Raw genomic sequence first — 11,916 nt, 5'->3', positions numbered from 1 at the left:
TTGGCTTGTTTGACTCCTAGAGAGAACCGCTCCAGAGAAAGCTTTGAGGTTCAGGCTGCTGCTCCAGGTTCCAGCTGCTGCTCTGGGTTCCGGCTGCGGCGGTTGCAGTCACCTCTGCTGAATTGCTGGTTTGCTGTTTAATGGGTCTGCTGGAATCCTAAGGAGAGTGGAAATGATCCAAGGCACTGAGTCTAAAAAGGTCTACTTCTCCTGTTCCCATTAACCTCTTTTCTCTCCCATCTAGGGTAGGTGGGTTGGAAGGGAGGTGTAAGCATTAAAGAACCCCAAATAAAGTAGGTTTGAAAAAGTTCAAAGCCTGAAATGGACATTGAAGTTAGGTGCTTGTACATATCAAGTATTTTCTTTTGTTCTGACCTTCACTACATCTTGGCTTTCCACCTTTGGCAGAGGGCATCATTTCTTCTACCAGGATGGCCTGTGTTCACGACATTCAGCCTGATTCTCCTGCTATATTGGACAACAGGTGTTTAACTTTTGCACCATCATTGTGTATCCTTTTAATTTTGTAAAAAAAAAAAATTAACAATTTTGCATGGGCCTTTTGCTTGATTGTATGAGTGGACACCATGTGTGTGTGATGTGACAGACGTCAGAAGATGGCGCTGTATGCCCTGGAACTGTAGGTGCCAATGATGGTCAGCACTAAGTGACAGCTGGGAAATGAAGCAGGGTCTTCTACAACATCCAGAAGAGCAGTTAACTGTATTGTTTTATCCTGTTTTTTCTTTCTTTCTTCTTGTTTGTTTGGATTAATATTTTTTGTTTGTTTGTTTGTTTTTGTTTTTCAAGACTGGGTTTCCCTGTGTAGCCTTAGCTGGCCTAGACTCACTTTGTAGTCCAGGCTGGCCTTGAACTCACAGCGATCCACCAGCCTCCGCCTCCCAAGTGCTAGGAGTAAAGGCGGGCACCACCACAGCCCAGCCTTGGATTGGCATTTATTCATCAGTCAGCACCTTAGTAACTTCTCAAAGACTTATTCCTTTGTAAGAAGATTTTATTAACTGTACATTTTGAACTACAGTACTCCAGTTTCCCGGAACACAAATACAGAACTAGTGTGACTGTGCAATTCTTTGAAAGAAATTCCAGTGAGACCTGAGTTTTGTCTTTTCTTTTGTTTTTTGTTTGGTGGTTTCTTTTTCATAGTATTTTGCTGTGTATCCTGGATATCCTGGAACTTACTACATAGACGAAGCTGTCCCGAAACTCAGATTCACCTGCCTCTGATTGTTAGGAGTAAAGATGCGAGCCACCAACCCAGCTTGTACATCCTCTTCTCAAGTTAGTAACTATTGATGTAGCTTCTCTGATGAATACTCAATACAATTCATCTCTCTGCATTTTCTCTGAATATCTACTGGTAAGCATTTCAGTTGGAATTTTATTCCATGGCCCCAGATATAGGAAGTGTGTCTTCCTCTTCTGTTTCCTCCCAAGATGGCTTGTTGATTATGTACAACTTCTGGGGCTAGGCGTGGTGGCACACGCATTTAATCCCAGCACTTGGGAGGTAGAGGCAGGCAGATTGCTGTGAGTTCGAAGCCAGCCTGGTCCACAAAGTGAGGGCAAGGACAGCCAAGACTACACAGAGAAACCCTGTCTCGAAAAATCCGGAAAAAAAGAAAAAAGAACTTCTGTGTTATGGAATAAATGTGCAAAGCACACAGAATAATGGGAACATAGTCTCTATGAAGTGTATATATTCTTACCCATTCTAATACACATGCGTATGGGATATTTTGGGATTTAGTGACCTATGGAGATGTTCATGTGAACTTCACTTGGGAGGAATGGGCTTTGCTGGATTCTTCTCAGAAAAATCTCAACAAGGATGTGATGCTGAAAAGCTGTAGGCACCTCCCTGCTGTGGTAAGAATGTGAGTTTTCCTTCACGTTCTAAATAGGGGAGTATTTCTTGGTTATCTATGCAGCATCTATGATTCCAGGAATGCACCTCATAGCCCAGCTGAGATACATTTTTTAAATGACTGATCTTTGAATCTTAGATGAAAAGCATAAGATTTACGAAGAAACCATCATTATTTTTATGAACAGTAATAATTGTTGAAATTCTACAATAATAATTTAACCTGGCTAATCATTTTGTATGTTAATAATTGGGTTTTCTTTGCTTTGTTAATTTCGTATACTTCAAACTGTGTGAATTATGTTGGTGTGTGTACACCTGTGCCATGATACATTTTTTAAATGACGTATCTTTGAATCTTAGATTAAAAGCATAAGATTTACAAAGGGGCCATCATTATTTTTATGAACAGTAATAATTGTTGACCTTGACCATCATATAAAAATAACCAAAGCAAATGCGACAAAATTGTCTTCTGATCTCTACCTGTCATGACTTAAAACCCCATATCTTTACTTACTTACTTACTTACTTACACACACACACACACACACACACACACACACACACACACACACACACACACACACTTTCTTTTAAAATAAAATTCATTGCTGTTACAGTATCTAGCATCCTCAGATAATTCCCATAGAAGGTGGTACTTCAAGATGAAGTGCCAAGTGGTAACCAATGAGAACAAGAAGAAACATACAAGGTCAAATAATATATATACAATATTGACAAAACAGTATACATTGGGAGTACAACTTCTATCCATGGATTTGTACTCAGGAGGCTGACTCATGAGAATCAAGACTAATTACTGACTAATTACTGATATCCAAGCCAAGCTTGATTGTCCAAGCCAACCAGACAATCAACTGGGACCCTCGGAACCCTGGGGACAGAATGGAGGACAAGAGACGCAAAGAACAGACAGCAAGTCAAGGAGTCTTGATCAAGGTAACAAAATTTTATTTTCTCACAGGCAAGTATATACCATTGAAGCAGGAGGGTGAGTGGGCTGATCCGGGTGGGTGGTTTTCGCAAGATATCAGGAAGTCAGGAAGTTTGGCAGGGCAAGGGCCCCTGTGGTTCTGGAGCTGGGTGGTATTGTTAGGCATCTGGAACCACAAGATGTTATCTATAGACTGTGTTCTGCGCATCCTCTGAGGGCCTCTGTAATCCTGGGAATACTGAGAACAGCTGGAGGAGGGGAAGAGGTCACAAGGCAGCCTGCCCCAGGTCCACTCAATGTATTATGCCAAGGTCCGAGATGCCTGCCGGCTGTGGTCTTGGCTCCCCACACTTGATAACAAGAACATCTCAAGGGAATTGCGAATACGAAAAACAAAATCAGGAACAACAACCACCCACCACCCTTTCACAGACATCCATACTTGAAAAGTATGATAACAATACTGGCTGATATATAAATAAACAATAGACTTCTTAGATGATGGGGCACAGGTGTGTGTGCTTTTTTTTTTTTTTCGATACAGGGTCTCTCTGTGTTAGCCTTAGCTGTTCTGGACTCACTTTGTAGCCCAGGCTGGCCTCGAACTCACAGCGATCCGCCCGCCTCTGCCTCCCAAGTGCTGGGATTAAAGGCGTGCGCCACCACGCCCGGCTGTGTCTGTGGTTTTCAAGCTAAAGCTCTGTACTATTCTGTCTTGCCGGTGAAGGTCAGGGAGTGGGATGTGGGGTAAGGGTTGCAGTTCAGTTCCCCAGTCTGTGGTGCAGCCCTGATAGATGAGTAGCAACTTACAATAATCCTTGTCATGTGCATTGACCTAGTGGTTGAGTTGGGTTGGATCTACGTGAACTCCATAACAAAGGGATTTTCCACATTGAGTACATTCATAAGATTTCTTTCTGGTATGAGTTCCTTTCTGCAGAGAGAACGGCAATGGGCAAGGGATTTATCACATTGCTGACATTCATAAAGCTTCTCTCCAATATGAATACTTTCATGATGATGAAGACTATAGAAATGTGCAAAGGCTTCACCATATTAAATATATTTAGAGGGTTTCTCTCCAGTATGTATTCTTTTATGTACTTGTAGATTACTGAGTTGTGAAAAGGCTTTACCGCACTGATTACATCCATAGGGCTTCTCCCCAGTATGTGTTCTTTCATGTATTTGAAGAAGACCATTATATGCAAAGGCCTTACCACAGTGCTTACATTCATGGGGTTTCTCTTCAGTAAGTGCTCTTTTATGTATCTGGAGATGACTGTGACAGGCAAAGGCTTCACCATGTTGAATACCTTCATAGGGTTTCTCTCCAGTGTGAATTCTTTCATGCCTTTGAAGATGACTGTCACGTGCAAAGGCTTTCCCACATTGCTTACATTCATAGGGTTTCTCTCCAGTATGTGTTCTTTTATGTCTTTGGAGATGACTGTATTGTGAAAAAGCTTTATCACATTGCTTACATTCATATGGTTTCTCTCCAGTATGTGTTCTTTTATGTATCTGGAGGCTAGTGTGACATGCAAAGGCTTTACCACATTGGTTACATTCATAGGGTTTCTCTCCAGTGTGTGTTCTTTCATGTATTTGGAGACTGTGGTGTTGTAAAAATGCTTTATCGCATTGAGTACATTTGTAAGGTTTCTCTCCAGTATGAATTCTGTCATGCCTTTGAAGACTACCGGGATATGCAAAGGCTTTACCACAGTGATTACATTTGTAGGGTTTCTCTCTAGTATGTGTTCTTTTATGTCTTTGGAGACGACTGTGTTGTGAAAAGGCTTTATCACATTGATGACATTTATAGAGTTTCATTCCATTATGTGTTCTTTTATATATTTGGAGACTACTGTGATGTGCAAAGGCTTCACCATATTGAATAACTTCATAAGGTTTCTCTTCATTATGACTTCTTTCATACCTGGAAAGATAACTGGCACATGTGAAAGGTTTACCACATTCATTCCACTGAGGAACATTTTTATCTGTATGAATTACTTCTACAAATTAGTCTGGATGTAAAGAGGAATCAGATCTTAAGTTGTTTTTTTTTTTCCGAGACAGGGTTTCTCTGTGTAGCCTTGGCTGTCCTGGACTCACTTTGTAGACCAGGCTGGCCTCGAACTCACAGTGATCTGCCCGCCACTACCTCCCGAGTGCTGGGATTAAAGGCGTGTGCCACCACGTCCGGCTCAGATCTTAAGGTTTTATCACTTTGTTTACATCCATGGTGTTCACCTTTGTTATGGATTGTTTTGCATCCTTGAGGATACTTGTGATGGTAAGAGCATTTATTACATAGTTCCCAGTTATAACATCATTTTTCTATATGAGTTTTTACAGCTATTCAAAGGGAAATGAAGGAGCTCAGAGCTTTACTACACTGATTGCATTCATAAATATTCCTATAGTGTGAGTGATATTACATTTGCAAAGTAAACCAGGAAAAACAGAAGGATTTCCGCATTCCTAGTACTCAGGGATTTTCTGCAGTGTGAGTTTGTGGATGTAGTCCCAATGAAGTTGGAAAACCAATTAATTGTAAACTTGTATCCCACTAAGAAAGTCTACACAAAGTGGGGACTGCTACATATATTCTAATTATTCTGGGGACAGAGAGGTATGTTGCTTCTTCCAATATCCCTAGACTCACATGGCGTGTATCAATTGTGACGTATGCTATACCTATTAAAAGAAGAATAACAAATGAAAGGTTTGCACATTGTATTGACATTTGGGCTCTTTGTTCCTTATAAAAATGTGAGATAGCGATTAAGGTTCCTCCACAACAACTTTCTTGACTCTCACCAACTGGCCCTCTCACTAAACTCAGCAACATTACTACAAGATATGAGTAACACGCTTTACTATAGACTGTTTGCTTATTAGAAGGCTTTGGAGTAGTATGAGGCTAAACAGACTGGCAGTTCTACAGCACAGCTCTAATGGAGCTATGACTGAAAGAGTGTATCTGTTAAGGCATTGTTTCCTTGGCTTCTTTCTTAGAGGAACGCCTTTCAAACACAAATCAGATACTTGACATCAAGGTACACGGTTTTGTGAGAATTTAGTAATCGTAAATACACTTAAAGTAGTGGTTTTTTTTTTTTTTTTTTTTTTTTTTTTTTTTGCACTGCTGCTTTTCTTGAAAACTTCCAGGACACATTAAAATTTCCTCAGAGGCATATTTGTATCAGCTCACACATGAAAATTACCTTCCACGTCTCCTAGGACTTTGACAATGTTCTTCAATATTATGGTCTTCCCAATTGTAGCCTAAAATATAATACCAGAAAATACATGATGTGTGATTGGAAATGAGGCAAAATTTCAGCTCCTTTCTTCAGTGAACCTCAGAACCAGGCCTCATTTACTCTCCTCACTCTTCCTCGTTCTCAACTGAAACTACAGAAGAGCATCAAGAACCAAGAAGCAGTTTTCTCCCTTATTTTAAAACCTAAAGGAAAATTCAGTCTTACCTACAGCAGTGAGGTTCCGGTAGGTCTCCAGCATCACCTCTATGTAGAGACTCTTCTGGGAAGGATCCAGCAAAGCCCACTCTTCCCGAGTGAAGTTCACACGCACATCTTCATCGTTCACGGCACTCTAAAATGTCCCACACATGTGTTCAACAGACAGCAGATAACTAACAATACTGTACATATACACTTCATCAATAATATAACAATTACTATCTACAAAAAGTTATGGACAAGCTGCGTGTATTGGCTCATGCCTTTAATCCCAGCACTTAGGAGCCAGAGGCAGGTGTATGTCGTTCAGTCTGATGCAATCGTGGACTATGGAACCAGGTCCAGGACAGTCAGAGGTACATATTAAGACCCTGACTCTCCAGAGCAAATCGATCAACGAGGAAGAGGTTACAGGCAGTACAGATGAGACTTGATAGGCTGAGTTCAGATGTTAGGGGAGCAGGGCTCCCCCCTCTGAGGACCAAGGGAGGGAAGGGGATGAGTGAGGGAAGAGCTACACAAGTTAATTGATAGTTGATCAAATCATGGTTATATCGATTACTAGTCTACTTTTATCACAAGAATATACATCTTAGGTGCAACAGATAGATATGATTCTATAGAAAGATAAGGTAAAATATTTAGATAAGTTCCTCAAAAACCTCAGAAATACAGAATATGGCATTTAAAAATGTTTTTATTGCCAGGTGTGGTAGCACACACCTTTAATCCCAGCATTTGAGAGGCAGAGGACAGCCAAGGCTACCCAGAGAAACGCTCTCTCAGAAAAAAAAAAAAACGAAAAAGAAAAGGATAACTGTTAAGATCACTTAGAAAACATTTTGTTTCACATGTTTGTTGATTGGATATAAATCCTCACCAGTGTGAGGAAATGCAAACTTTAAAATGAAATGCAAGCCAGGTAGTGGTAGTGTACACCTTTATTCCCAGCACTTGGGATGCAGAGGCAGGACAGTTTCTGAGTTTAGGCCAGCCTGGTCTACAGAGTGAATCAAGGACATCTAAGGCTGCAAAGAGAAACCCTGTCTAAAAAAACAAACAAACAAAACAAAAAAATACAAATGCAAGAAAACATATTTTTTGGCGCACGTCTGTAATCCCAGCACTCGGGAGGCAGAGGCAGATGGATCTCTGTGAGTTCGAGGCCAGCCTGGTCTACAAAGCGACTCCAGAACAGCCAAGGCTACACAGAGAAACTCTGTCTCAAAAAACCAAAAAAAAAAAAAAAAGATTAATTATGAAAAATCCCTTTAATGACAGCGTGCACTCAACTCTGGCTAACGCTCTAAGAAGAGACAGTGGGGAACAGATGCTGTATTCCACACATGCTGTCACCCGCAAGTCACTTTAAGGTTCAGGGCCCAGGTGAGGTTTTGAACAGTGTACATGTGGCCTGGAAGACTGCAGAGCCAGCCACTTAGACAGACGGGACATTTACACAGCAAAGATAGTCCCAGCACTAATGTTTCAGCACACCAGTGCCCTCAAACAGCAGGACACTCTTCAGTGACAGGGTCCTCAAGTCCATGGGCCAGAAGAGGAGAAGACAGGAAGAGCAGACAGTAGGTGTGGAGAACATGTAAAACAAAAGGGAAAAAGTACAGTAAAAACAATGTGTTTGCTATGTTAAGAAATGACCCAAGTTATCCACCTGAACACAGTAATAAGCATAATGTAAAAATGGGTGACATAACACGATGCCTTTGGCCAAAAGGCCTAATGTCACCCACTCCTCCTCCTCCCAGCATAGACAGGGTATATAAGCTGAGTCCAAGACCGCTTCAGGCTAGCTGTGATGTTTATCAACTAAGACCATGCCTGTCGGCGCCGCACCGTCCAGCGGAAATAAGACACCAACAACCAGACTTCTCGAGATCTTTACTCAGGATTAAGCTCAGTGGGAATGGCCCCAAAGAAGGAAATGGCCAAGCTTAAGAATAACTCAAGGGCCAATCGGCTCATGCCAGGTGCCACCTCCTCATAGGTCTGCATCAGAAAAGGACTGCTCGTCATCAGATCACCAGTTACCCTTGCACAGCCTTTTGCCATATAAGGACTTGTTTATCTTAGAGAGCGCTCGCAGTCGAGATGGCGGAAGGCGGAAGCCTGCGCCATGTTAAGGCGAGGCACATCGCAGCTCTCCACACATGCCCCTGTGCTGATCAAGCTGGACACGCGTCCCCAAGTCTGATGATCCTTAGGACGGGGGCCCAGACCTAGAGAAGGAAGCCCCTCATAGACCACGCAGCGCACCAGGATAAATCCAGAGCCATGAAGCCATCGGCCAGGCTATAGCTGTACGCAGCAGACTAGGAGAGGTATGTCTGAATGAAATGTGACAAATGTGACTAATAAAACATCTGTAAATCTCAAGACTCCCTGAAGTTCTTCTTTCCCTCAATTCAAGACAGTAAGAAAAAAATAAAAACAGGGGTGGAGAGGTCTTGCACAGACATGTCTTATGCTAAGTAAGTTTCTTAAGAATAACATCTTCGCCGGGCGTGGTGGCGCACGTCTATAATCCCAGCACTCGGGAGGCAGAGGCAGGTAGATCGCTGTGAGTTCAAAGCCAGCCTGGTCTACAAAACAGGTCCAGGACAGCCAAGGCTACAGAGAAACCCTGTCTCGGAAAAAAAAAAAAACAAATAAAAGAGAATAGCATCTTGAGCCGGGCGTGGTGGTACACACCTTTAATCCCAGCACTCGGGAGGCAGAGGCGGTGGATCACTGTGAGTTCGAGACCAGCCTGGTCTATAAATTGAGTTTAGGACAGCCAAGGCTACACAGAGAGACCCTGTCTCAAAAAACAAAACCAAAAACAAAACAAAACAAAAAAAGAATACCATCTTGCATACAACTTCCAGTGGAGAATGGAAGGAAATGGAAGAGTCTATGAGGTCATCAGAAACCATCATACAAAGGGATAAACTCAGAAGGAGCCTAACAATAAACAGTGTTAAACAAGGTAAACATAGAACATCTCAAGACCATTACTGACCAAGCATCCAGTGGACTTGGGACTCATAAGAGTCTGATGTGGTGGGCAGAGCTGAGTTCTCAAGAGCTAAGGCAAGGCCTCCCCAAAGGCCCTGGCCCAGACCATTGCCAGCTCCCAAACACAGTCCAGCTATTAAAGGAACTCTATTTTATTCTCCTTTTACTTTTTCCTCTTTTTGTTTTGTTTTATTCAAGAAGGGTCTCTCTGTGTAGCCTTGGCTGTCCTGGACTCACTCTGTACACCAGGCTGGCCTCGAACACACAATGATCCACCTGCCTCTGCCTCCCAAGTGCTGGGATTAAAGGTCTGCACCATCAAACCCAGCTCCCTACTCTATTCTCAATACATCAGGGATTTAGGGAAAAGGCCTCAAGGCTTAGGCTCCAGGCTATGTTACTGGGTTTGAGAAAGAGCTATGTTATTCTCCATATAAGAGGGCCTCGTAGAAAGTCTTGCTTGATCAGGCCAAGCCTCAATATAATCATTTCTTCCTTTTCAAAAAGTTCAACCAGGGTAGAATTGCCCATGTAACAAAACTATGCTTTTCTCAAAAAGAAAACAGCACCTTTATGTAGAGGAATTTTAATTCATGACCTGGCTGCTCTGACAAGAGATCACATCCAGGGATCTTCTAGGTCTGAGTGCTCTGACTGTAACACAGACACATCTTTAATCTGGTCTCAGGAGACAGAGGGAAGCAGATCTCTGAGTTCAAGGCCAGCCTGGTATAGCGCAAGGTTTAGGTAAAGAGAAGGTTAGGTGCAGGTATGGTGGCGCAGGCCTTTACTCCTAGCACTTAGGAAACAGGGCCATGAAGATCTTTGAGTTTTAGTCATTTCCGTTCAGGAGGTTCTGTTGAGCCAGTGAGTTGAGAGGCAGTGCATGGAGGTGAGTTTGTGAAAGGGGCAGTTTTACTGGGAGAGTTTTACAGAGGCACATTGAACTAGACACAGGTGAACACAGAATGAGCCAGAGAAGGAGCCAGAAGATTCCAAAACATCGCCACAGTTAGTATGAGGCCAGGCAGAACAATTCAGTCAGAAACTGAGAAAAGCCAGATTGAATCAGTCAGCTTGGAGAGGAGTTTGAGGCAGAACAGGCATGTTGATCTAGCCAGCAAGAATTCAGAACCAGGGCTGGAGAGATGGCTCAGAGGTTAACTGTCTGCTCTTCCAAAGGTTCTGAGTTCAATTCCCAGCAACCACGTGGTGGCTCACAGCCATCTATACTGAGATCTGGTGCCCTCTTCTGGTGTTCAGGTGAAACAGTGTATACATAATTTAAAAAAAAAAGAAAAAGAATTCCGAACCAACTAGAAAGGGTGAGCTTAGTCAGCAGTAAGTATCAGAGGCTGAAAACATTCCTAGCCTAGATTAGATTGTATGGAGGCTAGAAACTTCCAGGACTAGGCCTAGGTTAGCAGTGAGAGACAGAAAGTGTCAGAGAGAACAATTCCAGCAAGAGAATAGAAGTTACTTTAACGCCTTTATGTCACACCAGGCCTTAATGTTGGTTGTGACCCTGTGACGCCCCATGGAGCAGCTTGTGAGAGGCCTGTTCTCTGATAGGAGGATGGGCCCGGTGGCTGGCTGTAAATCAGAGCTGTTTCCTTTGGGATGGTTTGGAGGCAAATGTCTGCACACTCCTGGTGAACACAGCAAACATCTGTATCCTAGCACGCTAATCTCTAACAGGCCTGGTTAGCACACTGCTCATCTGTGGGGTGTTGTAGAGCAGTCCTCCTCAGCTAAATTCTACTTGGTGTCACTTACTGTGTCCTAAGCGAAGGTAAATCCTTTACAGCATCAACTCTACTCTTCTACGTCACAGCTTAATATAGAGGTGCTACCCACCACAGGAGACGCCTTTTACAGACTCCACAAAATTAACCCCAAATGGATCTTTCACCTAAATGTTAAATGTTAAGGGCAGAACTTGTGGACGATGCTAGAGAAGCTTGGTCTCGCTCTCGGACTTTGGCATCCCGCAAAGGATGTTTCTACACACAAGCCCCTGCTGCAAACGCTTTGTGCAGATGCAGCGCCCGACGTGAAGTTACGCGGAGCCCGTGGCAGGGTCCACGGAACGACGAGGACTGAAAAGAGACCTTCCATCAGGACACCGGTTCCCACTCTGCCCCGGGAAAGAACCACCACACCAGCTCCGGCCGCTCGGCCTCTTTCTCCTCCCCGCTGTGGGCAGTGACGCTGCACTCACCATGTCGCAGCTTCTGGGCTTCCCAGAGCTCAGATCACAGAACGCAGCAGAAGAGCTCAGTCCACATCACACTGAAGCGTGCTTAGTTATAGAGCTCAGCCTGCCTCACCGCACCCGGAAGAACACGCCTCCTCCGACCGGCGAGTCCGCCTAGAGGCCCTGATTGGTCAGTGAGTTTTGAGCGACATGAACTCCTCCCTGAGGATTAGAGCGCAGAGGCTCCAGGTCCGACCTTTTCCAGTTATGTACAGATTTGCATTTCAGTAGCCCTCGTGACTGTCCACCTAGAGTTTACCAGTCTCTTTCCCGGCATAGCCTGAGGGAGGACAGGCCACTCCCG

General features: G+C 43.5%; 1 protein-coding gene across 1 annotated transcript; it reads right to left on the bottom strand.

The window, feature by feature from the left end:
* Window positions 1-2,715: 2,715 nt before the first annotated feature.
* LOC311587162 (uncharacterized protein) lies at window positions 2,716-11,666 on the bottom strand (the record flags this gene model as incomplete). The annotated part of the gene is made up of 5 exons (XM_084763660.1): window positions 11,577-11,666; window positions 6,347-6,473; window positions 6,083-6,143; window positions 3,983-4,788; window positions 2,716-2,786 (listed from the first exon to the last, which is right to left on the bottom strand). The coding sequence occupies exons 1-5, from the start codon at window positions 11,577-11,579 to the stop codon at window positions 2,716-2,718; spliced, it is 1,068 nt and encodes a 355-aa protein (XP_084619786.1). The 5' UTR covers window positions 11,580-11,666.
* Window positions 11,667-11,916: the final 250 nt, after the last annotated feature.

Source organism: Acomys minous (assembly GCF_964271855.1).
Source record: "Acomys minous genome assembly, chromosome: 16".
Lineage (NCBI taxonomy): Eukaryota > Metazoa > Chordata > Mammalia > Rodentia > Muridae > Acomys > Acomys minous.
The sequence above is the reverse complement of the archived record's forward strand: the minus strand, read 5'-3'. Positions and strand labels throughout refer to the sequence as shown.